At 35.2% G+C, this 27881-nt stretch overlaps 1 protein-coding gene across 3 annotated transcripts in view; it reads right to left on the bottom strand.

Annotated features, from left to right (window-relative positions):
• The window catches only part of myo16 (myosin XVI), a 169309-nt gene that overhangs the window by 45536 nt on the left and 95892 nt on the right, over window positions 1-27881 (bottom strand). For all 3 annotated transcript variants that reach the window (XM_088597184.1, XM_088597176.1, XM_088597169.1), the window contains exons 21-27: window positions 22812-22884; window positions 15344-15496; window positions 13772-13975; window positions 12452-12527; window positions 11508-11683; window positions 4310-4390; window positions 422-627 (exon numbers count right to left, since the gene is read on the bottom strand). In XM_088597184.1, the coding sequence (XP_088453310.1) occupies window positions 422-627; window positions 4310-4390; window positions 11508-11683; window positions 12452-12527; window positions 13772-13975; window positions 15344-15496; window positions 22812-22884 (969 nt within the window). The remainder of the gene's footprint in view (window positions 1-421; window positions 628-4309; window positions 4391-11507; window positions 11684-12451; window positions 12528-13771; window positions 13976-15343; window positions 15497-22811; window positions 22885-27881) is intronic.

The raw sequence follows: 27881 nt of genomic DNA on the forward strand, positions 1-27881 counted from the left end.
TGTGCTGGAGTACTTTAAAGCCATTTTGCTCAAAACCTTTGAAGTTCAGCACACTAAACCTATCCCCCCCCCTCCTCCAGAGAACCACAAAAAAGAGAAATTACATTCAGAGGTACTTAATACTAGGTCTACATTGTGCTTCAGAATTTTAGGTTAGGGTGACATGACAGAGAAATTGTGTGCAAGTCTTATAATCCCTATCATTCAGATTAAATCTTGAAAGCAGATACTAGTGAATGAACATTCAAAATGATCCTGCAGCATTACTTTAAAATCAAAGCAAAATGCTTCAATCAGGTGCAGAGCAAGCTCTAGGTCTTTCATGTTCTTTTTAACAAGCCCTCTTTAGAAGAGTAAATTGTAACTTTCTCTAACAGTTTGTTCCTTGAGAAAGAAAGAAAGAAAATCTTCAAAATCTTACCTTTCAAGGAAACTAGAAAAGGGAAGTATCACAGTATAGCCATAGTGTATCATCTTCACCATATCCAGTACACCAATGTATTGCAGTTGAGCGGACACATAGGAGTTGTCAAATGCATCTGGTTGTTTGGTGTTGTTAGGTTTGATGCACTGTATGAAATGTGGAGTGCAGTTTTGCAGCTTGCTAATGATATCAGCGATTGAGTTCTAGGAGAAAAAAAACACCAGGATTATTTGGTCTTCAAAGCTCTGAAACAAAGTGTCATGCATTTTCAAAATGTTTAACTTTATTATTGAAATTCTGTTAATTGCCTACTTTTTTCCCCAAGACAAGTAAACATTTTAAACACCCCTTCTGAATGCTTTGAAATCTGACCTGTAAAAATATGCTTTTGGACTTCCTGTTAAGTGACTCAGTTACTTTAAACTGATTGGATCAGCTGAGGTTTGTTAATATTCCAAGCTTACTCATTTCAATTTTGGAACTGTAATGAAAGTCAGAACTACAACTCAAATGAGCAATCCAATTCTGTGTAAATAAAATAATGGAGGTTAGGTCTAAAAAAAAGATAGTAATACATTACAAAGGTGGGAAAACGTCTTCTAAGTTTAATTGTGTTTAAAGGGATAATGGTTTTTGAAATGTTCTATTATTTTGTAGCACTCAGAGATGTCATGCACAAGGAGCACTATACAAATGTACTTGTATTATATTTTCTTTAGGTTCCAGCTGTGAACTTGCAAAAACTCTTACTTTCTGTAGCCCATCAATGAAGCTTGAGACAGGGGCAGTCAGGGAAATGGATGAAGCTCCAAAAGTGTCTTGCACTACTTGATGTGAATTTGGCAGGGAAATAAAGATGATGTCACCTAACAAACACTACTATAAAGCTTGAGTTATTTCAAGAAGAAGCTCTTGACATACCTGCCCACCCGAACACTCTGCTTTCAGACAAAGAAAGCTACTTGAAGGTGTTGGTGCCAAAACAAGTGAACGAGAACAAACTCAAAGGAATTAGATTTTTATCGTATTTGATAGAGATGTATAACAATAACTATAATATTGATTTGTTTTATGAATTAAATACATGACTTTATTTGATTCCTTACCAAGAAATTCTGTCCTATGAGAAGGATTGTCACGTAATATCTCACTTCTATCCACATTTGCAATAGAAGTATGTCTGAGTCAGATCAATGGGAGTGACATTACTATGGAGTCAGTCATGACTAATTTCAGTTGTAGTATATTCATGTTAGTGATGTAGTCAGCTCATGATAGTAGTACCAAACAGATGTTTCATAGAGCTGTAGCCAAAAAATGTTATATTTCCGATGAAAAAGAAATTGAATCAAAACATGTAAATGGTACTTCCTGTTTGTCAAGAAAAATACTTCTGCTGTTACATCAAATAACATATTTTTTTCTTTGGTTTACTTATCCAGTTTTGTGTATTTTATGATCTTTTGAGTTTTATTAAACTCTAGCTTTTAAGGCAAAATATTATTTTTTTTCCTCCTGATTAATTAACTTGTTTTCTGCTTCATATTTATTATTTGTTTTGTATAATTTTGTGACTGGAAATCTCAATTGCTACAGTAAGGGGTAGTGGGAAAAAAACATTCCCATAAACTTTCCTTACAGCCACATTTGAAAGAAAAACAGGCCTATTGATGTGGTCTGTTATTGTCAGTTTGTTTTGAATGAAGTCATATTGTATTTTAGTGCCATGGTTTCATGATAAAAATATTTAGCTCTGAACTGAAACAATATTTTATACTTAAAGGGGCCATGTAAATAAAATAAACTGTTAGAATGATTGACAATAATGTATACCTTTCTCCTCGAGGCAGTTCTGGTTATACTCATTGAGAAGGCACACGTGCTTCTAATGTGATGGTGAATGCAGAGCAGATCTTTTGTATATTTCTAATTTATCCAAGGCTATAAAAAAACACTATTACTCCATATTTCCACTTACTGTAAGTACTGCTGTATCTGCTGGTTTTGGTTCCAAGTGAACTCCAAGTTACTTGTGATGTAAATAGAGACCAGGTACAACTGAGTGCTCAGTTAGAATGAAAATACAAGGCACTCTGGGTCCAGAGTTAAAAAAAACAAACAAATCATATATGTAAGGTTAACAAATGTGTAATTGTTCTTTGTTATACAGGAGCACTGAGGCCTTTGTATAAGGGCAGTGACCAATCATATTTGCCATAATCAAACATCGGCACAGCTTATATAACTTAGAATTAAAACTACTATATATATTCAGTTTCTTAGGACAGCCACAACTTCGCCTTCAGCCTTCATGAAGAATATTGCGTTTTATCTTTTTATCTTATTTTATGACGCCTGTCATTGTAAAACATTTTAAAAGAGAGGGTAAGAAATATACAGTGACAAATATCATTGTGATGTGGGTTGGATTACCAGTGTGAATTCTGGAAATTATGTGTAGTCCATAAATCACTAAGATCAACTTATAAAGGCCTACAAGGGGAGTACAATTGAACAGGGTTGGTTGGAATATACTGTTCTCCATAAATATGTATTATGATTATTCATTAATATGGATTATGGATTAATATTGATAACAGTCATCATCAATGTAAAAATGCCTTTTCACTGCTGCTCATTCCTGTTCATTGTGTGAAAGATAGGTCATACTTGACATCAGGCCAAGACCTTATCCCAGATTAGTCCAATGGGCAAACGGCCATATCATCCCAGGAGTTCTACTCTGTGTACCATTTCTGTCTTGGTGTGGAAGAGACTACTTCATCTTAAAAGTTACATTTGTACTTTTCCTTATTTTGTGCACGAATATTGCCACGGATATACCCTTGGACTAATTAAAGATTAATCGTTTTCCCTTTTCCTGGGCTAGACAGTTTGCCTTATTTACTATATTCTATTTTTTCCATCTTTTTTTAAAATAAAAATACATTATCTAGTGATACATAATAATACAACAATCTAGTGCAGTCCCAACTACAATTGCTTTGACAGTAAAGGTTTGGAGGCTAGGCTGTGGACTTTGGCATGGGCTTTGCCCTTGTTTTCTAGGACTAGGATTGCACTGACTCCTAGACAATACATGTCTCAGTTGTATTTCCTTTGTCATCGCTTCAAAACAAATCTTAGGAGTTGAGACTTATGTTTCAACATTGCAATTGACGTACAGTAGAGGGTACTCAATAGCCTCTATGCCATTGCTTCGAGTGCAACTCTCAGATGCTCAAGGAACTTAACTCGAGTTTCAGCATTACCCTGACACCAAGGACACCAGTGTCAATATCAAAGTTGCTGACAGCAATCCTGAGGCAACTACAACCTCAAGGATTAGGACTTCCACAAAGACACATGCTCCAGTGTGGTTTCAATGGCACTGCTACAGCAAATGTATCGATACAGCCCTCAGGAACATCATCAACACTGAAGGCTGTTCCTGCGATACCAATGACACCAGAGAAGATCAGCCCCCAAAACACTAGCCTCTCCCCAAGGACCCTCCACTGTCTAGACATAAGAACATAAGAAAAGGTTACAAACAAGGGAAAAGTATTTTACCATCTAGCGTCAGATATATCGTTATACTGCATATCACCTGATATCAGCACTTCCATATACTTTGGTGTGATCTGTTAAGGTCAATGTTCAGAGTGTTAGTGTAAAGGTCAATTAGACCACTAGCTGCACAGTACTGAAAACAGTTATTTGCTGCTGCTTTGTTAGACTTCTGTTCATTTTGTGAAAGAGAGGTCATACTTGCACAGCTGAATGCAGTGAGCATCTACTCATTTGGATGCACTGGAGCACTAAAAGACACTGTTTGCTCCTGGGAATTGTCAATCCATTTTGAAATTGGAGGTTTAAACTTACCCTGAGTTTTACAGCCACAGTAACTGGACCACAGCGTTCAAGGGTTTGCAGAAATGAAGTTGTTCCCTTCTTTTTTAAAAGCTGAAAATAGAAACAACAAACAAAAGAAAATCACATTACTTGAAAAACCTAAATCCCTCTATTTCATGGTTAGAACAAATTCAAGTAAAAAAGTCATATTTACACTGAGATTAAAGACTAAAAACAGGGGTCTGAACTCTAGCATTGCCTACAGACCTGATTTTCTTAAGCAGAATTGTTTCTATCTATGGAGATTCATAATTTATTAAACAATAAATAATCTCCACTCAAAGAGAACAAGGCTGTAATCTAATAATAACGGAGGTTCCTATGCAGGGCTTTTCTCACCTTCAAGTAGGGTTGCTATGGTAACTTGGCAACTAACATGGTAACACAAGTGTTGGGAGGGCTCTTATTACTGAAGTGAGATAACAGAAAATAAATAAATCATACACATACATTCAGACATACATTTTGTTGCTATTCACATTCCCAGAACTCAACTGTGACATTCGGTTTTTCCCTTTATTTCCCTGTCATAGAATGTGAGGATTTTACTGAATGTATAATGCTGTACATTTCTGAATGAGAATGATATGTTTCGTCAGCCTTATGCAGTGTCAAGACAGACAGTCATGTCTGTAATTTGAATCTAAGGAGGATTTTCTGAATGCATGTGGGGTCAAGGCTTCTATTTATTATATTGAATTAAAATGTGTTTCTATATTTCAGTACTATAAAATGCACTATTTTGTTTTGTTATTACAATATAGCATAAATAAATATGTAATATTATATTTATACCTCTTTAGCCAAAGGTTTGTGAGAATAAAGCCGATACCAATACTTCTTTCAAGAAGAGATCCTTGGATCAATTAACTATTGACTACTAGGCTAGGGGCTAGAGGTGCTGAATGACCTCCTCTCATTTGTGACTCTTCTTATTTCTGAGTATTTTACAGAAAATTGAAGTGGTGTAAAATTTTAGACACACAATACACATTACAGAACTAAAAGAGAGAAAAAAAGAAAAGCAGAACAAACTGTCTGAGTATAATCAAGAGTAAAATCAGATTATACATTAGATTTATATGGGGAGCAAAAGTTTTTAGAAAAATTAAAAATGTTGACAGTCATAAAGGTCTCTGGCAATGAGCTCCAAATATATAGTGTTTCCCCAGAGCAGGTTCTTTGTCTATGTTAAGATCCTGGTCTTCAACAGAGTAAGTAGGCCTGAATTAAAAGGATCTTAGATCAAGAATTGGGCAATACTGGCGCTATAAGACCTCATGATAGCTTGCAGGTAGACAGCTCAGTACCTGATATTTGAGCAGGAGAATGATAAAATTTACTCTACATTTCTCAGGAAGTCAGTGCCATTTTCATAGAATGGGAATTAAGTGCTGATGCAGAGCAGGACACAAGCTACACAATTTATTCACATACTGATGACTATTTAATACCTTAGAACCGTGGTTCTCAGATCGTGGTACGTGGAGCGCCCCCAAGTGGTACGCCAGATGATTCTGAAAATGTATTGTGTGCACTAAAAATGTGGGACGGGACGGGTTTTCATATTTTCTATTTTAATAAAATCTGTTTGTGTCGAATACGCAGCCTACGTACTTAGCTACGACAATACAACGCATGCTAATACTTGAGTGGATACAAGAGGTACTATGTAATTCTATACCATTGTTTCGTGCTACGAACCTAAGTGACCAATTGTATTAAAAGTAATCTTTTGCAAATAGGGAGGTAGGAGAATGTGCATGGTTTTGGAACAATGCCAATCTTGTGAGCACAGGAAAGTGTGATAGAAAAATATTTAAGGACTGTTCTAGGTTAATGTGAGAAAAATACACAGAGCATCTCCATGTTTTGCTCCCATGCGCATAAAATAAATACTTCTTTTAACTTCTGAGACAGACTTCTGAAAAATGCAAGCTTGTGGATTACTAAAGCAGGTAAGCTCCACACTATTGGTGAAGAACTTTGTTTACCATTGCCAAAAGACCTGATGCGTATTATGTGTGGAGAAAAAGCTGCTAAACAGCTCGACCTTCTGCCTCTTTCGAATGACACAGTAACTAATAGAATTATTTATATGGCAGATGATGTCAAAAGTATGCTGACAGAGCGAGTTAAAATGAGTAGATGCTTTTCACTGCAATTAGGTGAGGCTGTAGATGTCGTTGATTTGGCCAATTTGCTTGTTTACATTAGATATGAGTTTGAGGGCATGCCCCATGAGGACTTTCTGTTCTGGACGCTGCTACCAACAAGAACTACAGGAGGGCACATTTCAGCTTCTGAATGAATTTATCGAAGAGAATGGCATCGACTAGCACCACTGTACAGACGGTGCTAGAGTGATGACAAGCTGACGCAGTGGTGTAGTTCCACGAATTACTGTAGAGAGGTTGGTCCACATACTGTATGAAGTGGACGCATTGCAGCATCCACCGTGAGGCCTTGGCAGTCAAGAAAATGTCTGAGGATTTAAAATCAGTGTTAGACTCTTCTGCCAAAGTTGTGAATTGTATCAAGGCTCGACCAATGAATTCACGTCTGTGTTTTGTAATGTTGCTGGTAAAATAAGCTTACCTGGCTGATCTACAGTATTCTCAAGTTTGAATGTGCTGAATATGGGACTGCAGAAACTCTCTTTAACAATTTTTAATTTGTCAGACAAAATCACTGCTATGAAGAAAAAGCTGCAGCTTTTTGTTAACAAAATCAAGGCAAGTGATGTCTCTGTTTTCCCAACTTTGGAGAACTATCTGCACACATACAGTACAGTATGGTGTGGCACTTGATGCTGCTGTTTGTGATGTGATTGCAGTGCACCTCTTGTCATTGGAAGAACAGTTCTCAGAGTATTTTCCAGTTGAGGCCACACCAGAGTGGATCAGGAACCCTTTTACTGTTGATGTCATAGGAATACTCAAGGATCTGACCTGTGCTGAACAAGAGAAGTTGCTCGAGTTTTCATCTGATGCAACATTGATGTCAGAATTGAAACGACAGTCATTGTTGGATTTCTGGATCCAAAGAGTGAATCCCCAGTGCTCTCATTAAAGGCTGTGCAGTTTTTGATGCCGTTTGCTACTACCTACAGTACCTTTGTGAGAAAGGCTTCTCTGCTCTCACTGCAATCAAGACAAAATACCACAACAAAATGGATGCTGAGTCAGATCTGCGTTTGAAGCTCACTGCCCTCGTCCCTGACATTGCAAGGCTTTGCTCGACTAAACAGGTTCACCCCTCTCACTGAAATGGTAAGTGGTCAGTTCTATTTTTATTATGTGTGTGTGCGTGCGCGCTCATGTTGGTCATTGAGATTTTCTGGGGTTCCTATATGAGAAGATGACTGGTAGGTGGTACTTGGATGCTTTGGTTTGATCAGGGGTGTAACTTGGTACAAAAAGTTTGAGAACCACTGCCTTAGAAGATATCTCAGTAAGTAAGGGGACATCACATACAGTACCAGTGAACCCCTTATACTTTTCCATGTACTGCAGTAGAATATCATTATCTATAGTATCAAAAGCTGAATTTAACATCAATAAGGAGAACATTATTAAGTGCACCAGAGTCAGAAGCAATTGGCAAATCATTTACTACCTTAACCAGGGCTGTTTCTATTCATCTCTGTCTAAACTCCAAATGGAAAGGTTCAAAGAGCTTATTAAAAGCAAGATAAGGCTGCAATTGAGCTGCCACAGCCCATTCCAGAATTTTGTTTATGAGAAAGTAAATTGGCTATAGGACAATAGCACTTATATACTTGGGTGTCCAGGACAAATTTTGTACACACAGGTGTGATATCAACAAACTTTAGTTTACAAAAACATGCTTTTTATTGAGGTTTTAACAAATGTAAAAAAGCAGAAAAGCTCATTTTCACTAGAGTCATAGGAATTGTATCGTAGCCACAGGAAGGGCATGGCTACCAGCTCATTCAAACAGGCAACAATATCAACAAATGAGGGACAAATGAAAGCAAAATGGCACAATTGTAATGACTGCAGGAGGTGAGTTTTAAAAGTAGATATTAATTTTAGATATTTAAAAACTGTAGTCTTCTTATTTGTGCTTTCTGTGTATTTTCCTTGTAATAGTGTTTCATGCTTAATAATCAATTTAATTTATTTTAATTTAAGGTTTTTACTTTATTCTGAATTTTACAAGAAGCAAGGATTGAAAGTACAGTAAGTGTTGTATTGTGTCTATAACTGCCTAGGACAGGCCGACTTTCGAGTTCATGTTAAATTGTTGGCGGATACTGTGTAGTCCCTTAATATATTATAATGATTTATGATTATTCTGCTCCCAACAAAAGCCACAAAAGGCCAAGATCTATCAACAACAAAATTAGCCAAAAACTAGCAATAAGTCCTGGGTCTATTTTGTTGTTAGGCGACAGCTGAGATTTAGTTTTAAGAAGGCTAGAGCAAAAACGTCTGGATCAATAAAAATCCATGGAAAGAGTGTTTAAGGTTACAGCTTCTAATTTCAGTTACTTTTGTTAGTGGGATCTCATAGATAGAAAACTACAGTAAGTGTTTTGGCTGCTGTTTATAGTTGTATTGGCTGTTGTCACATTTCACAATCTCATACGGAATGCATTTCTGTTTTACAGAAAAAATATTTTTAATTTCCCTGAAACAGCTATGGGCCTTTTGTAAACTCCAGATATATAGACAGATTGCATCTCCCTATCTCTTCTCCTCCCCCTTCACTTTCACCGGAGGATTCTGATTTGCATTACAGGACTGACAGTTGGCAACACAGTAGTGAAGATGAATGGAGGGAGCAAAATCCCACATGGAGTTGTGAAAGAGGACACAATGGGTAGGGGTAATTAGAGGAGGTCTGCATCGAACCAATGAGATCTCGTCTAGAAGGTAACACATAAAAGTACACTGTGACATGCACTGTCTGCCAGTGGACATTGCCATAAATGGTATATTCCATCTAAAATCAGTTTTTGAAAACAATGTATTGCACTGTCTACAAATACATTAACTTGTGTATATAAGATAATTAACTTTTGTTTATAGTGCTGTCAACTCTACTCTGTGCTGGATAAAGTGGTTAGAAAATTCTGTAGAGGGATATAGTTCTTTCTATAATGTATGGTTTTTGTATATCAGAGTAGTACAGTATATGTATTATTCTAAAATTATTTGGCATGAATTGTCTTACTAAATTTCACTAAAATTAATTAAGTTTATACGTTTTATATTTTTTACTTTTGTGTGGCATTGCATTTACAAAATATTTTTTAAAAATATTTTTAAAGCAATGCTGACAAAGGGAAATACTGAGTGTGTGACTATGTGGAATGTTACTCATCATAAACATTACTCATAAATGTTACTCATTTGAAAATATCATTGGATACTTTTCCTAAAAAGAAAATGAAAAATATAAATCTTTGCAGACAAAAATACACTATTTACCAATATGCATACCAAGAGCTACTGGTATAATTGGTTCAATAATCACTCAATGTTTTAATGCTTCTCTGTTTATATATAAAGTTAATGAGAATATTGTGATGTTTTCATCCAAAGTAAAAATGCCTATAGACATTACATGATATTTGTGTAACCCTCATTTACAATTCTTCATCTTATTACAGTACTTGCTTTGGAAATGCAAAACAAATCTTCTTTGAGATCAGAAACCCTATATCATTTCAGGTGCAAAACATCTGCATCTGAAATATCATACATTTAGTGTAATAATCAAATTTGTCTAACTTGAAATACATCAGTGTCTTTAAGTACTCTCAGATTATTATTTTTTTAAAATTTAAAGTCACAAATAACATATACTATAAATCTACAATAAAGACCAAGGACAATTTGAAACAAGGTTAAGGTGGAGAATCAAATAAAGCTAGTCAATCATTACGTAGTGGAATATGTTTCTTACTACCCAGATCGAGCCATCCTTCCAAACTAAGAAGCTGGACAAACATGATTTAAATTTAAATTGACGCGATTTGCAAAGCTCTCCATCTGGGATGGAAGTCAATATTCACATATGGACAATACCCTGGTCCCTGTGCAAAGCTGGCCTGTATATGTGAGGAAAAAAGCCATTACTGAAAAAAGTTTGCGACAAAGCATGTTAATGACACTGCAGTCAGGTGGTAGAAGGATTTATGGTCATACTAGACAGAAATTATTTTTTGTTCCAAATGCAAAAAGGTCAGTCTCAGCACAACACATCCCAGGTCTCAAGCAATGTGGTGGCATCATGTTAAGGTGATCTCTCTTCAGCAAAGACTGGGAAGGATTCATATAATCAGGATTAAGGGGATATTAATCCTGGTAGAATCCTTGAATAAATTCTGTTTGAGCCAGCCTGGAATCTGAAACTGGGTCAAAAGTGAGCATTTAACAGGACTATGATCTGAAACACTAGGCCAAAACCAGCCTGGAATGGTTTGACAAGAAGAGGAGGAATATGCATGAATTTCCTAACTTGTATATACTTTAGTTTGGGTAAAAATACAAGTTTGTCATTTAGCAATTTGTCACTTTTAATCTCAGTAAAGTAAAATAAACAATTTCAGACATATATATTTCTAATATGTTTAAGTGTTATAATAGACATTGTATAGCCATCATGGTTTCCAATTAAATCATTATCAGATTATATCAACATCATTTGGTTCTCTCTACATATCAATAAAGCTAAAAGCCTACCTTTGTGCTCTAAAATACAGGTTTATGAAGATTTAACTGTTGTTTTATTAAATTTGAAAAAACAAATGGCTGAAGTTGACCTTTGTATTGTGTTTCTGGGTAAATAAATAAGGCACATAAGTGTTTCTGTGTGGAAGGAGTGAGCAGTGCAAAATGTTGAAGACTTTTGCAAAACAGGGTATATAATGAAAATTATTTCTTAATTGATGTACATGGTTATCAGCTTTATAACAATTTAAAATCTCTCTAATGACGAACAATAATAAATAAATTAAGGAAAAAGGATGAAAAAAGTACACTTTTCAGATATACACACTACATTGAGAAAGATCTAACAATGTTTGGATGACAAGTAATGCACTTGGAATTAGTCAGAACTACCACCATTTGTTGAGAACTAAGAAAGCATTGTTGAACCCTAATAGACACAGTTTATTCAGGGGAAACATTACCTTACTGAGGTCCAGATATTTCTTTGGTTCTCTGGCTGTGGAAGGTGATGTCATTTTCTGGATAAGCAGTGCAGCTTTGGGTCCTCTGAGCTTAAGGCGATGGTAAGGAGGAACAAGAGAGCCTGTTTGTGTCAGCTTGGACTGGAACAGTTGATGGATGATGACATTTTCACTGGCTGTGTGGAAAATGGGAAATTTATAAAGATAAACAAAAATTCCAGATGTGAAACTGTGTTGCTTTGAAAAAACACAATATTCATATTTGAACAATACAACCATTCAGAAACAAATGCTGCAGTTTCAAAGAGCTGTTTTGCTGTTCCACTGAGCTCTGAAAAGAGCAAGATTTTGTAAATGAACAAACGCCCAAATACGCCAAATACAAACGCCCATCGATGGATGATGAAAATAAAAGTGACCAATAATCACACAAGGTATCACATATTTCACTGTTTATGAAAAGGTATGTACATTTCAATTTTTCACTGTCAGTGATTATAACATGTCTAGCGATGTACAGAACAAACAGACTTGTTTCATTTAATTTCTGAATGCATATTATAGCTCCAGTGGTGTGCTATTGTTGGAGAAAAGAAGATACCGCAGTTTAGTCACTCTGTGCTTTAGCATGCTTCTTATGTCTATTCATACATCAGTTTAAATGAGCTTTCAGAAGATTAATGTGTGTGCAATTGGAAATGGATATGTAAACAAGGAAATTGGGACATTCTATGATATTTAATTTCCTAAAACAGCTATTTGATCTTTAAGAGTGATAGACATTTTCCTCTTTAAAATGACCAGAGAAAAATATTTATAGATTGCAGAATGACTGGCATTTATCAGCATAAAATATAAAAGAAGAAATTCTTATGGCGCTGCACATATCTTTTCTAGGACCATTATCTTGCATAATTTTAAAAAGAAATCCAAACACAACTTACATTTCATAACAAAAATAATGTTTTGTGGTAGGGAATCCTTGTTCTTTTCTAGGGCACCTGATAGATCATAGGTCACCTGGAAATCAGGAAAACATTTGCACTGTTTAAAAAATTCTATTATGTTAGGATCATAAGTTATTCTGATGAGTTTTGAGATCAAGAAGGAAGAAAAATATACATACACAATGGTAACTGTACAGTATACAACATATATAAAATGGGTTGTCCACAAGGTATAACCACTTATTCAGGAGTACATTTATAATGTAGTCACACTTTTCATAGGAATATAAATTTATAAATAAATTTGAATCCTGTTGTGCTCTGATGAAACCTATAAGATTATTATATATATAACATTTGGAGGCTAATTTCTACACTACTCTTCAATAGGGACAGTTTAGAATGTCAGAATAAGATAACAAACAGCCATCTTGGTTTATACAAGAATATTGTTTTACAATATTTGAATTGTATTAACCCCATATATTTTATAATGATTAATATCATGACTGTTTTTATCTGGCCAAGCAGGTTAAAAAAAGACTTCTGCTATCAGAAGAAGTTTAAATATGTGTTTGTGCTCAAGTACTTCATTGTCTGTATATTGATAACAAAATATATCACCACGTAAAAAAGCAGAAGCAAATGTACATATTGTTGACATTCAAAATTCAGATCAATCAGTTAATTGGTTCTGAAAAATAAGATTTCAAAAGTTTTTCAAATCATAGCTCAGGTTGTCATTTTGACTGTTATTGTCATGTGTCAATTAAAGTGGCCAATGTCAAATTTAACTGGCTATATTTGTCGACCACAAACAGTTGAATGTTTTACTTGCACTTTCCGCGTGATAATTTCACAGGATTGATTTAACTGGCTGCCTAGGTTTTTAACAGTAACACTTTCAGTTTGAATTCTGTTGTGCCAGGGATGACTCCCACCAGATCTGGAGTACCTTAACTGTTTTACATATTAAAACTTGACAGCATAATGGCAGTTAGCAAGCCACCAATTTGGTGGTGATTTGGTGACAGGAACCTCATTCCCCCATATTTTAAATGTACGGTGAAGTTAATTAGCAAAAAGTTTGGAACAGGAGCATTTTGTGATATAGACTGAAAATATTAATAGTACAATATACAACAATTTTTCCCGAATCTTCTATTTTGACCAGTATCCTCATCCACTACCAAAAGCATACAAAACTAATTGATCTCCTTTGAGTTGGTTGATGGATCACCCACATCTGCTTAAGGGTTGTTGTGCTGTTCTGTCAGCTGACCAGCTCAGACAAGTTAGGTCATTCTGTGGACTCACCTTCCTTGCATAATGCATGACAGTGAAAGAGGGGCTCTGATCATTTGGTGCCGGGTTGCCATTCCCATCCTTTGTAGAGAGGTACACAGCATTCATGTTTGAGGTCTCCAGCTGGGACTGCAGCTTCTTGTACAGGTTTTGTTCGCCAGGGCGCAGTGCTTGACTCTCCTCATCCAACACTGACAACAGGCCATACGGCCGTTTCTGAAAACCAAAAGCTGGAATCAGACACATCTGATCTTGGAAGACCTGTACTGCATGTCTATCTGCACATGTCAAAAGTATTCCACCCAGAAGGATATGTGTGTGTGTGTGTGTGTGTGTGTGTGTGTGTGTGTGTGCCTTTTATTTTGAAACATACAATTGTGAGATAAAATTTTTTGTTATATCTTTTTAGTTTGCAAGGGTAAGCCCATCTCTATATACAAAAAATAAATCATAATAACACATAAAACACATAAATCATGAATTAGCAGAAAGACCCTTTGTGTTAGTAAAACCCAATGCAACTTGGAAAGTGGAGTGGGCAAGGCAAAACACCACTTCAGATGGGGTACAGTCCACAGACCAGTACACAGACACAAGAAAAAGTTAGGGATACCAGTTAACGTACCCAACATGTCTGGATACTTTGAGTAAACCAAAGCACCTTTCAAACACGTACTGTATATGAACACGGGATGTACATGCAAATGCCAGTCCAGAATCAAACTGAACACCCAAGAACTGTGTGGCAACAGTAATAATGCTATAGATATCCGAGTGGGCCTGTTAGTTTCTGTATTCCTAAGGGTAATATTGTACGTATACATAAAAACATTATAATGCAATGGAAAGAATAATATAAATTCAATATATCTGTCACATTCTGGTGAATAAAAAAAAACTTTTGCCATCTGTTAAGAAGAAGAAATCGTTATTTTCTATTTAATTATTGATTTTAGAGAACTCAAACAAAGTTATGAAAAAATAACAAAACCTATGTTACAGTAATTTACAATTACAATTTTTAAATTGCATTTTTTTTTCTGGAGTGATTTCTTATAGTTCTGGAAATAATCATAGAAACTAGAGAAAGTGGATATATAATGAAAAATGTAAACGTTGCCTACAGAATTTAAACTGTTGGCATTTATTTTTACAGTATGATTACTTTCAAAATAAATAAAAATATACTGCCTAACATCCATTTTGCAAGGGTAATTTAAAAACTGAAAAACAAACATTTGTAAATATATTAACTTTAGGAGAATGTGCAGACTTTGTCCCATAAAATCCTACTGAATGGAAACCATTTGCAACTGAAAAGAAAGGAAAAAGACAAGTGTTCTGAAGTGCGTGATTCTAAAGCTTGTCATTTTTGTTTGGAAGCAGGAAACAGCAAATAAAGTATGCAAAGCCTGTCCTGCATTTCTTTATGAGACTTGCATCTTGTCAAAGAAGCCAAAAAGGATGATAGTTAAACCAAATATGCATCTTGTATCTTTGATCCCAATGCTGTGTTAAAAGAGTAAACAGAACTGTACTTTGCATTTTTTTTACCATCCACAAAATAGACATTTTAATAAGTACCTGAAAGAAAAAATCTAAGACAGCTGACTGGTTGCCTGGTGAATGTAGCGTTTCCATAGCGACTCCCTCCTGCATACATTCTGCCTGCTTGTGCTGAAAGAGCTCCTCCATAATGTACTGGTGAATCTTCTCATTAGTCATGTTGATGCACAGCTGGAGAATACATACCAAATACACAATTATATACACATGACAGACATGAGTTCTGATTAAAAGTACATTTCCAGGAGATCAGCTTCAATAGGTATCCTTTGTAAAAATCTGTTCTGTTACAGAGATCTTTAAACTGTTTACTACTGACATCTTTCCTTTGAATCACACAGTACTTCAGCTGTGGTTTACTTAATCTCTGCTGCATTTAAAAGAGCTGAAATATGAAAAAAATGTTATGAATATATATATCTGCAGTGGTAATATACTGTAACATATGTTGTAGTTGATCTACAGTACTAGTTTATATTATTATGGTACAATGTTAGGGACTTTTTAAAAACAATATTTGCAATTGGAAACAATAGGATTTTATATATTTTACCCAAACACTTTTTTCGGTATAGTTTCAAGGGGATAAACAAGAAATCCACAGAATTAACTATAAATGTTTGTTTTACATGTCCTAATCCAATGCATATAATGGACCACTCTCCTATCCCACTCATTGTTGTTCAATTACTCAGTACTGAAGAACATAATATAAAGTACAATACCTTACAAACACCAACCAGATAATTAAATTATTTAGAGTTGTTTTTTTTTCTATTATGACAGAAAGCTAAATTAAATTACAGAGATAACCTTTTTACAGTGCAGAAAAATATTTTTTGTAATAGACTACTTAATGGACATAATATGAGTAGGCTTTAAAGTCTGTAAAGAGATAACTTTAGGATTTCATGCCTCTTTATTTTGGTCAGCTCTACCTTACTGTGGAACTCTGTTTTCACTCGCTGGTGCATCTGCTAGATGTAAACAGCTGTTGCATCTTTATAAATATGAAATGAACCAGCAGGGATTCAAGACAGGGGGGTCCTGAATATTTTTATGAGACATTTCTTTGATTAGGAATGTCAATGGGATTTCACTTGAATGGAAGACCTTTATTGAAACCATACTGTATGAAGCAAACCTTTCAACCTATCCTTATGAGCTGCTGTATATAATTTATCGACCAATTGTACATTTATAGTAAGCAATAATTCCTTAACTAGATGACAATCTACTTTTAACAAGTTACAAAAAGTACTGTCAGAACAGTTTAAAATAGAAATATTGTCATCACCTTTCTTTCCTTCAGCAACATATAACGATGACAAAACAGTTTTAAAGTTAGTTTATGCCTTCATTTAAATGCAATTAAATTATGCCAACCATTTATAGGTTGAGAGGCAAACACTGCCTTTACCTAGATGTACTGTAACATAATTGCAAAAAAGACAGATGAACAGGAAGGTAATATATTTGTATCAAATGTATGGTGATTTAAAGCAATTATCTCATAACGTTTTAATTGCTTTTTATTATTACAATATTATACAATATATTTATAATTGATCTAACTGATGCTTTTAAGTAAGGTTCTGGACATTGAAAACAAAGAGTAGAAACAAATGTAGAAAAACATAAACTAAAATAAATTAGTAAATTCAATAATTCAATATCATTGAAAAATACAAGGAATAGAAATTGTTTAAGTGAAATTATAAACTGTGCAATCTACATTAAACAAGAAAAATATGAATACAAAGTGAAAAATGTAACACCAGCATTGAAAACTTGTACTGTCTGAACAGGGATATCATTCATACAGTGTGTATGCATGACATTTATTTGTATTACTCAGAGTAATTGAAAATGTATGGTGTATAGAATTAAGTTAATATGAAATTAAAAATAGTAAATAAAGAGTCTCATTAAAGCACGTTTTACTCATTAAAGAAGCCTAAATTATAACTATACAAACATTTATAAATATAAGACTGAATATGTAAATTTTATAGATAATTTGAGTGATAGCATTGCTTGCTTTTAATAATGTATTTAAAAGTGATGTCCTAATTTCTAAGCAAAAAGGATAGTATTGATGAACAACACTTGATTTTACTTGCTCATATCACAATATAAAGTACTGGAGCCATTAAATAATCAATTTGGAAAGCTCCAAGGTGTCCTAAAGAAATTCTTAGCACAATACAGTAAAATGTATCTTATATTTTAATTTAACACCTACAGTACTTGTACACTAGCCAAACATCCCTATTGTTTTACTCTAGACAATACACAAAATTGTAACAACTCTCCTTGACATGTTTATCCCACAGTTTCTCCTTGCTATTGGAATTTTTACATTGTTCAACATTGATCAATTTACTTACAGTGTACAAAAGTATTCACCCCATTTGAACTTTTTTGTTTGGATATTTGTGTGTTTCAATATGGACTCACAATGTATTTAACTTTTTACATTGATTGACAGAAAACACTCTAAAATATCAAAGTGAAAGCAAAATTCTACAGATCCTCCTAAATTATTCATATAAAATTGGAAATAACTGAATATTCAGCAATATTCACCCCCTTTTGAGTCAATATTTGGTAGAGGCACTTTTGGCAGAAATTACTGCCATGAGTGTTTTGGATAAGTTTCTACAGTACCAGCTTTGCACATTTGGACACTGCAATTTCTGCCCCTTCTTCTTTGCAAAATTGCTCCAACTCCCTCAGATTGAATGGAAAAAGTTGGTGAACAGCAATGTTTAACTCCTGCCACATATTCTTAAACTACAGACTTAAAAAAAAACAATGTATTTAAAAATATATATTTTCATAAAAAAGAAAATTAAAGCAAACTGCAAAAACACACTATAATCTAGTAAAGGCATATTTTTAAGTTAGTCTGTAATGGATTTTTGCAGTGAGTACCACAGATGTATTACAGGAGCACAAGGAGGTTTTATTGCTCGGTGGAGTCTGGTCTTCTGCAGAGTATGTTTGCCTGAATCAGCAGATCTTAGATTAAGGGTTGGACAATACTCGGGCAATAAATTGTTAAGACAGCTCGATGAGATGTTCAGATCAATTGGTTACTAGCACCCAAATAACTAAATGGCCAGACTAGCTTTGTCTAGTTTATATCTACAGGTATTTTAGATAACTTGGAGCTAGAACATTAAGTGTCTTATTCAGTATGCGAGCAGAATATTATAGATTTCAAAAGGATCCATTGCAGTTTGCAGAGGATGAATTATACATTGATGCAGAGTAGGTTTAAAGAGGCACAAAATTCTGGACATCAATTATGAATAACTACTATATGATTGTGTTTGATGTTTTGTGACTTTACTTTTTAATTCTTGTTTATTTCAGGCAACACAAAACTACAGGTATTTGGACAAAAATGGAAGTCAAACTTAAAATGCACCCAAGACAATACAATATAAGAGTATTAGGATACGAATTTCTTGAAACAATATCAGGTGAATCCAGATTTTACATATTTTTGTGTCAGGTCATTTATGTTTCTAGAAAGGTTCTCTGCCCCATACTTAAATTTGCTGGGTCTTGGTGACAAATACTGAAAAGCTACGGATCACCATAGAATTACATGTTCAGAGCACTATAGAAACCACAATTATATAGTCTGTATTGCTAAGAAAGTACAAACAGATGTAAATGCTACTAAAGGAATCTCAGCAGGGAAGGGTTATGGTTTAGAAAAATAAAAAGTAAATGACAAATTAAGATGTCTTGAAAATACAATTATATGCTCTGAAGTTGTTCTGTGTGTATTTAAACATAATGGAAAGCAAATGGAGCAGTCAATCTAATGCACCCCCTCTACAAAAAAGAAAAGTCACCATTTTAAAAGAAAACTAGAGTTAAGAAAAGAAAAGATTGACTTGAAAAGTATGCAATAAGCTCTCTTGTATTTGAATCAAAGTGAAAACCTCTAAGTCTCAAAGAGAGAATATCATGAGGGGATTCTACTCAAACTCTAAGATTTTGACAAAGTCAACCCAGTTCACTTCATCACTGTTAAGGATGCCACACAACCTAACTACAAATTAAAGGTCAGAAATGAAAACTAAGGAGAAGCACATTTAAAACACGGAACAGGAGGCATTTCATCATACAAAGGGTTGTAGGAGTACGGAACAAGCCATGCTGTTGCAGCTGATACCATTGGCTTCAGTACAATGGCAGGATGAGGTCCTGGGAGCAATTACAGTAGATACTTAAAATCAAATAAACAAGATGGGCTTAATGGCCTTCATTAGCCATTCATTTTCTATGCACTTTTTTCCAAGGCAGGGTCGCAGGGGAGCTAGAGCCTATTCCGGCAAACAACTGGCACAAGGCAGGGCACACTCTGGTTAGATGCCAGTCCATCACAAGGAAGGCACACCCAGACACAAACACTGACACGAACACACTCACAGCAGGGCCACATTTCTCAGAAGCTAATTCATCTACCTGTATGTCTTTGGACTGTGGGAGAAGACCAGAGCACCCGGTGGTAACCCGCATGAACACATGCTGAAGATACAGTACAAACTCCATGCAACTATGGGGATTGAACCCAGGGGCATAGATCTGTGAGACAGGAATTCTCCTCTGTCCCACCTTGACACACTAATGGTCTCCGCATGAGAGAATTTTCAAATGACCTTATGGTTTGATTTCAATATACACCCACCTAATATCTCAAAGCAATCAATGCCAGAATGCCTTTCCAACTTTTGCAACTTATCTTCAGATAAAAAATCCAAAAAGGAGGACATTCAAGGCAGAGAGAAAATGGAGGAAATGCTTTGCAAAGCACCGTACTGTATATACTAGGAAAAATATTCAGATCTGTGCACAATTTCCACATTTTGTAGCTTTAAAACTTGAGTAATGACACTTTGTAGTATAAATTGATGTTATGTGTACACAACCTAGTACACACATTCAAAGCCCAAATCAAAAAGTAAGAAGTGAATCTATAATAACTATGAAAGAAAAAAAAAACATCTCAAACCTTAAGCGATACTGCAAACATTTGGCAAAAAAAAAAATGTGTGGCCAGACAAATTTGAAACTTTTTGGTTTAAAAACCTGACACAAAGCCAACATAGTGCATCACTCAGTCAACAACATACTGTATCTATTGTCAAACATGGTGGTGGCAGCATTATGTATATCTCTGCATCTCAATCAGCAGGGACTGGAAAGTTTGTTAAAGCTGATGGAAACATAGATGGGGTTTTAAAACTGGGATAGAAATTCACTTTGCATAAGACCAGTGATTTAAGGCATAAGACCAACGTTACAATGGACTGGCATAATAATAGGAAATACAGGTTCTAATGTAGCCTGACTTGAATCCTATTGAGAGTCTGTAGAAAACTGCTGTAAATAAGCGATCACCAACCAAACTAAGTGTGCTTGAGCAAGAAGTGCCAAACAGAATGGACAAAACTTTCACTAAGTTAGTGTTCAAAGTTGATAGTCTTACCCAACAAGGCTTTGACACCAAAATTTAAATAGAAATATAGAAAGTCACCACCCCCTTTCAAACTGTTCAACTTTTGTTGTCCTAAAGCCCAAAAAGAAGACAAATAAAATCAGACTTTTTCCAGTTTTATTTACAAATTGTACCTGGCAAAATCCAAGTGAAAAAAGAAAGCACAGTTTCTGAAAAACAAACAAAAAACGTAGAATAATTGGGTTGGACAAGAGAACACTCCCCTGAGTTAATACTTGGTGGAAGCACCTTTTGCTTGAATTAAAGTCTTGAGTCTGTTTGGATACATCTCTACCAATTTTGCACACCTAGAGGGAGGAATATTTGCCCATTTCTCTTTACAGAATTGTTTAAGCTCAGTCAAACTGCGCGGTGACCGTCGATGGACTGCCCTCTTCAAAGATTTTCGATGGGATTTAGGTCGGGGCTCTAATTAGGCCACTCAAGGATATTCACCTTCCTGTCCTTCAGCCACTGTACGGTTGCTTTGGCGGTGTGCTTCTGGTCACTGTCATGTTGACAGGTGAACCATCCTCCCATTTTCAACTTTCTGGCTGAGTGCTGCAGGTTTTCTTCAAGAATTTGCCTGTATTCTGGACCACCCATCTTCCCTTCTATCCTGACAAGTACCCCAGTCCCAGCTGAAGAGAAACACCCCCACAACAGGATGCTGCCACCACCGTGCTTTACTGTAGGAATGGCGTTCTTTGGATGGTAAGATGTATTGGCTTTTCACCAGGCGTACCGTTTTGCATTCTGGCCCAAAAGTTTGATTTTGGTCTTATCTGACCACAGCACCTTTTGCCACTTGGTCACAGAACCTTTAAGGTGCTTTTTGGCAAAATATAAACAAGACTTGATACATGCCAGACTCTCATACAGGCCAGATTTGTGGAGCGCTTGTGATATTGTTGTCACATGCACACAATGACCAGTCTTTGCCATAAAGTCCTGTAGCTCATTGCCATCTGCCTCTTGTTAGCCTCTCTGATCAGTCTCCTTTTTGCTCAGTCATCCAGTTTGGAGGGACAGACTGATCTAGACAAGGGCTGGGTGGTGCCATACGCCTTCCACTTTTTAATGATGGTCTTGACTGTGCTCCATGGGATACTTAAAGCCTTTGAAATATTTTTATATGCATCTCTTTACTTGTTCCTTTCCACAACTTTATCTTGAAGTTCTTTTGAAAACACCTTTCCACCCATAGTGGATTCTTTGCTTTGAAATGTACTTCCAAGCAGTGGAATCCTCTAGAAACAGCTGCTTTTATTCTGAACTAATTTAAATCACCACAACTGATCACAGGTGGAAGTCAATTAGTTTGTTGTGTGATCTGTATGGTGATTGGTTTTACCTCAGCAAGTTTACAAATGCAAGTGGAAGGGCGGTGTTCACTTATCCAAATAAGGTATTTTACTGTTGTAATATTAATTCATTTTCAGAATGTTTTAGAATTTCACTTGGCTAATGTGGGTTACTCTGTGTAAATAAAAATGGAACAATTTAATTTAATTTCTACAATCAAAATAGGGCCAGTGTCTACTGTATGTATGTCATATCTGACTTGTTTTGTGGGATATAAAATAAGGGAATGTTTTTAGAATTGTGAATTCTTTTTTCTGTCTTCTAAATTGTAGTTTCTTTAATGCATTAAATGTAAACATCCCAGAACAGTAGCTGTTGGTTATTACAACCTAATTATAGCACAGTGATTATTATGTTTTGAAGGAATAACCTGGTAAACAATCTGATGACAAGAGCTACAAACTATAACTACAATCAATCAGTTTCAGTACTATAGAAACTCAATATAATTGTAGATGTGAGTTTGTGTATACACAAACGAAGTGCAAAATATCTTGTACAATACAGACCATAAACAAACGTGATACTTGGAATTAGATATTTTCTGATTTATCATCCATTCTATACGAGTATGTTCAGGAAACTTTTTTAATTAGATACCTGTTCAAAAGAGTTCTTCTGGAAGTCTTCAAATCCAAAGATGTCCAATATTCCAATTTCAATAACAGAATCTCTAAAGAAGAAAGAGGTATGGATAAAATAAACAATGAAATGTACATATAACAAGATTTTTTGTCCCACGCATCATTAAGGCCAAAACCACAATCAAATGAATTCAAGTTCTAAAATGAAGCCATATTATACTGTAAGACCAACATTATATCAACATGAATTGAACCACATGAAGCAGATATCTTCTTTCTCTTGCAGGTGTTGAAAGGTTAGTAAAGAAATCTAATAGGAGTGAAGCAGATGAGACTTCATAAGAAAATATAAAAAGCAGTAACGGGATTCCAAAAATATAGCCATTTTTGTTCACTGTCGTCTTTTAATCTCAGAAATAAAAGATAAAGACAAAATAGATACCAAAATATATATTTTTTCGGATTATTTCAAGACTCTTGTTAGATGGCTTAATGCCATAATAGATAACATCACATCTGTATCACCTAGAATTAGTCCCTATGTAGTAAATCAATTGTAATTATCTGTGACTTGTATTGAAAAAAAAAAGACGAGACCTATGATTGTTAAACAAAACAACATGGTTTCTTTTACAATATATTGATTGGACATCATCATGGTCAAAGAGGTAATGAATAATTTGACTTGAAGCTATCATTTGGTTTTCTTTAAATATTTGTATTGATCTGAATCCCTCGCTTGTGCATGTAGCTAATGATACACTGTTTTTGCTGTTTAAAATGTCCCGCTTTTCAAACATGATATGCAAATCAAAGGTTGCCTACAATTTCGGTTGAATAATTCCTCTGGCATTTTTTCATTCTTTCACATTCTTTTGAATTTTTTAAATAATACACATCATGTAAGAAACAAAAACAAATGTCAGGATTGGGGGCACTTCTGAAATGTAAATAGTTTCATCAAAGCATTTAAAGTTTTCATTCAACCAAAGATAAAATTATTACGTTAGCTAAGATGTGATTTACAGGGTACTCCTGAAAGAATGTTAATCTGTGGTTTTAACATGCTTTGTTGTATTACATGTTACAAGCAAAATAAGAATGCTGTTTTTTGTGGGAACATGCATATGAAGGCAGATGGTACCAAAACTGCAAACATTACAAATGTCAGCGGTGGAGCTCATGGTCCTTGGTAATAAACACAAATTTAACTCTTTTTCATTCCTTTTTGGAACACACTATTAAGGCAGGCACATTCAGAAATTATAAGTGTATTATATACTGTCCTACCTAAATATTCGAAAATAACACGCATAACAGGTCAGTCCATCTTCAGTGGTGCCAACAGAGACACATTGAAGTCCATACAGATATACAGATGCAGCCATTCAAAATGGGTGAGGTATTTCGCGGCATACCCCGGTGGGCGTGTCACAGTATCACGCGGTATCACGCATTTCACGTGTGTCACGTGACTAACTATCCGGCGTCGCCTTGTAAAACCGCCAGGGGGAGCTTAACCTCTCATGTACAGCATTTGAGCCTTTAATTTTGAACTGTGTATTACAGCATGTTAATCATCAGTCATTAAAATGTTGGTATATATTATGAAAGCAAGATTGCTCAGTTGGACAGAAGTACACAACCTACCTTTATCAGAAATATTTATGCATCAAAGCCTTTACTGAAGATATTACTAATAGTATTAATAATGGATGACTTTGGACAAGCTGTATACTCAAAGTATAATTTCTTTAGCACATTTGTACAAGCACTTGGAATCTGTCCAAGCCATACTTTGTCAGGCATTTTGTTTTACTTCAACGGGGCATAAAAACTTCCTTGCTTTTAACAGGGCGTTTCATAATTTCTAGCTACGAAAATGATTTAAAATGCGACACCTATCATTCAACTAGAGCTTAAAATATCACAAGGAAAAATACACACCGGTATTCCATTTCTCCCTAAACATTGTAAGCTTCGAAGTCTTTAACTAACGTGATACCGGAGTCAACAAGCATACTTTTAGAATTTGATTAAAAGGGAATATAATATGGAATCGCGTATCTAAAGAATTTAATAACGGTATGATTATATCCGTGTACTGCGGCAGGACTGTGTAAGGCTGTTTCGCCTACCTGAACATGCGAGCTGTCTTGTAGCCTACTGGTCTAGGTGCGTGACTTCCAACTGGTAGGTTGTGTGTTCGAATCCAGCTGGTGCTGGACTTTTATTTTAACAAACATTTCTTCGAAAAAATAGGTAAGCGATATTATGGACAATCAATTGACTTTTATATTTCAAAATATCGCAACATGATCGATATTTGCGATATTTTGAATATATCTTCCCTTCTGACAGTGGTTCCTGCTTCTATTGTGTGTGTGTGTGCAACAGTAAATTGTTATAGAGAAATGGAGGCGGGACAGTATGCGTTACAATATAAACATTTATATTGATTTAAATCGTGTTCTGATTTAAATCGCAAACGCGTGTTTAATTATGTGTTTTTTAATCATGATCAGGCTAATGCATTTCTACATTTTCTGTATGAACCAGCTTAGAGGTTCATACAGAAAGACAGCTTGTGTTTAAATTGAGTGTAAGGTAATTTATGCTTCTAAAGTCATGGTCAGTATTGTTGTACTGTGCTGTACTGTGTCACATTATTTTATAGCGTTTTTATTGCGTTATTAAATCCGGTGGCGCTGTGTTAGTTTCCTGACTCACATTATTTAAACTGCGACACTGATCATTCATCTCTAAATAAACTTTATTTTATATAGCATTTTAAGCGAATAGGTAATTAGATTGCTCATAAACCTAATCACTTTTTCTTCATAAACACAGCGTGATTGCTCTTTGAAAATGCTTTTCCTTTATTTTTAAAGTAGGCTCAGATTTCAACTATAGATCGTATTATTATAAACTTTCTTGGAAAAATGTATTTTATGTAAACCATGTTTGCTATTAATTCATTTAGGGCTAAAATACGTTCATTGTCTTCTAATCGAGTCGAGTTGACATTGGAAGCCTGCCACACCCGGACCGTTAACGCATTAGCACGTCAAAGCCCATTGAGCCAGTATTGGCTTTAGTATCCCCCCCTTCTCCCCTCAATTCAATTCAATTCAAGGTGTTTTATTTACATGACAGATGGGTACAAGCAGTGTTGGGTACTGTATGTATATTGTAACGCTTACGGCAGACAGGCACTGTGTAGGAGCCGACGCACCAGAGCAGCGCCTGCAATTTTTATATTTATAACTTAGTTTTTAAAATTAGTCAAGCAATACGAAGCATCTCCTTTTACTTAGTGCCTGAGCATACTGCAACGCGTGTGAAGCCCATAAACGATATTAATTTTGGAACTTAAACATACAGTATATGGCTGGTCTCGGTACTTTAAAGAAAACATACACACCAGTATTCCATTTCTCCCTAAACATTTTAAGCATCGAAGTCTTTAACTAACGCGATACCGGAGTCAACAAGCATACTTTTAGAATTTGATTAAAAGGGAATATAATATGGAATCGCGTATCTACAGAATTTAAAGACCAGACAATCGCAAACTCGTTTTCAATAAAATTATTTTATTCATTCAGCAGTTTGTGAGAGGGACATCCAGCAGGGAGAGACACACACACCGGTTTTCATTGACAACATTGTTTTTTTTTCAATTCCTCTTGTCTAACAGGAATGTTTTGTTTGTGGACAGACTGTTAGACAAGAGGAAAAGACTGCCTCCTCCTACGAAGCATTTCGTTGATCCGATCACGAATTCTTTTCCAGTCGTACGCAGCAAGGGTTGAGAATCTCCGATTCACCATCGTACTAATGGTTTCCCGGAGATTGGGTTAAAAAAAAACAAAAAACATACTAACAACTGTGCCATCCTACTCCTTAGTTAATACATTTTATTATTCATAAACAGTTAACATTGTTAGCAAAATATTTTGAATTATATTTAACCCTATTTTTTCTTTAGTTTTGTATTTAACTTATTATATGATAGTCAGACTTAATGTATATTTGAACAATGAAAATATATTTTTACAAGATTTTACATTAAGCACTTAAAATTAATATGGTTAATAATAGTAAACTGTAACATGCTGTAACAAGATCGGTTACAAGAAGAAAATGCTTTCAGAGAAAATGTTTCAACCAAACTTATTCCCACACACCCCGCCCCCACTACCATTAGAATATACACAAACATTTTAGCGTTTCATTCTGAGCAGAAGACTCTCACACCTGAAGAGTGCTGGCTGTGACGAATTAAACCGGTTTTACAGGTTTCAATCACAGACCATGTGACATGGGACTCAGTAAACTACAGTAACACCGTATTTGATAACGCTTTAAAAACGCTATAAAATAATGTGACTTGGCACAGAACAAGTTTACAACACAGTACAAAGGTAAATGCTGACCATGACTTTAGAAGCATAAATTGCCTTACACTCAATTTAAACACAAGCTGTCTTTAGCCCTCTAAGCTGGTTCATACAGAAATGTAGAGATCTAGGCTCAGAACACACAGCTTCATTAGCGAATACATATGCAGGACAACTGGAGAAGACGTTTTACAGAGGATGGATTTTTAGAAACATCCCATCAGACATCCCATCATATTCACAACGTGAAATCTAGAAAATAATATTACGTAACCAAAATCCGCAATATGGAAACAGAACCTGTGTAATTGTTGATAGATGATGTACTCGTAACATTTTTTCAAGACGAACTACAACATTTAAAAAATGACTTGTATGTACTTGATATCTCTAATCAATCCACGGGTCCCAGCACAAAACGAAAGTAAAACGCATACCGTTTCTCGCTTCTTATTGCTCAAAAGTAATTTGACCGTATGAAATGCATAATATAAACCTAGAAACATATACGTGAGCAGTACTTAAGCACTGTAGTATCGGTGTTAAGACATACCTCTCAAATACTGTAAATCAAGTTAAAAATATCTCAAGACCGATTCTGGTCGTAATGAAACCATGCAAGGGAGTTTTTATGTCCGTTGCAGTTCTTTTGCAACATGAATATAATTATATCGTTATTAATT

The sequence above is a fragment of the Lepisosteus platostomus genome, chromosome 2 (assembly GCF_059453375.1).
Source record: "Lepisosteus platostomus isolate fLepPlt1 chromosome 2, fLepPlt1.hap1, whole genome shotgun sequence".
Taxonomy (NCBI): Eukaryota; Metazoa; Chordata; class Actinopteri; order Semionotiformes; family Lepisosteidae; genus Lepisosteus; species Lepisosteus platostomus.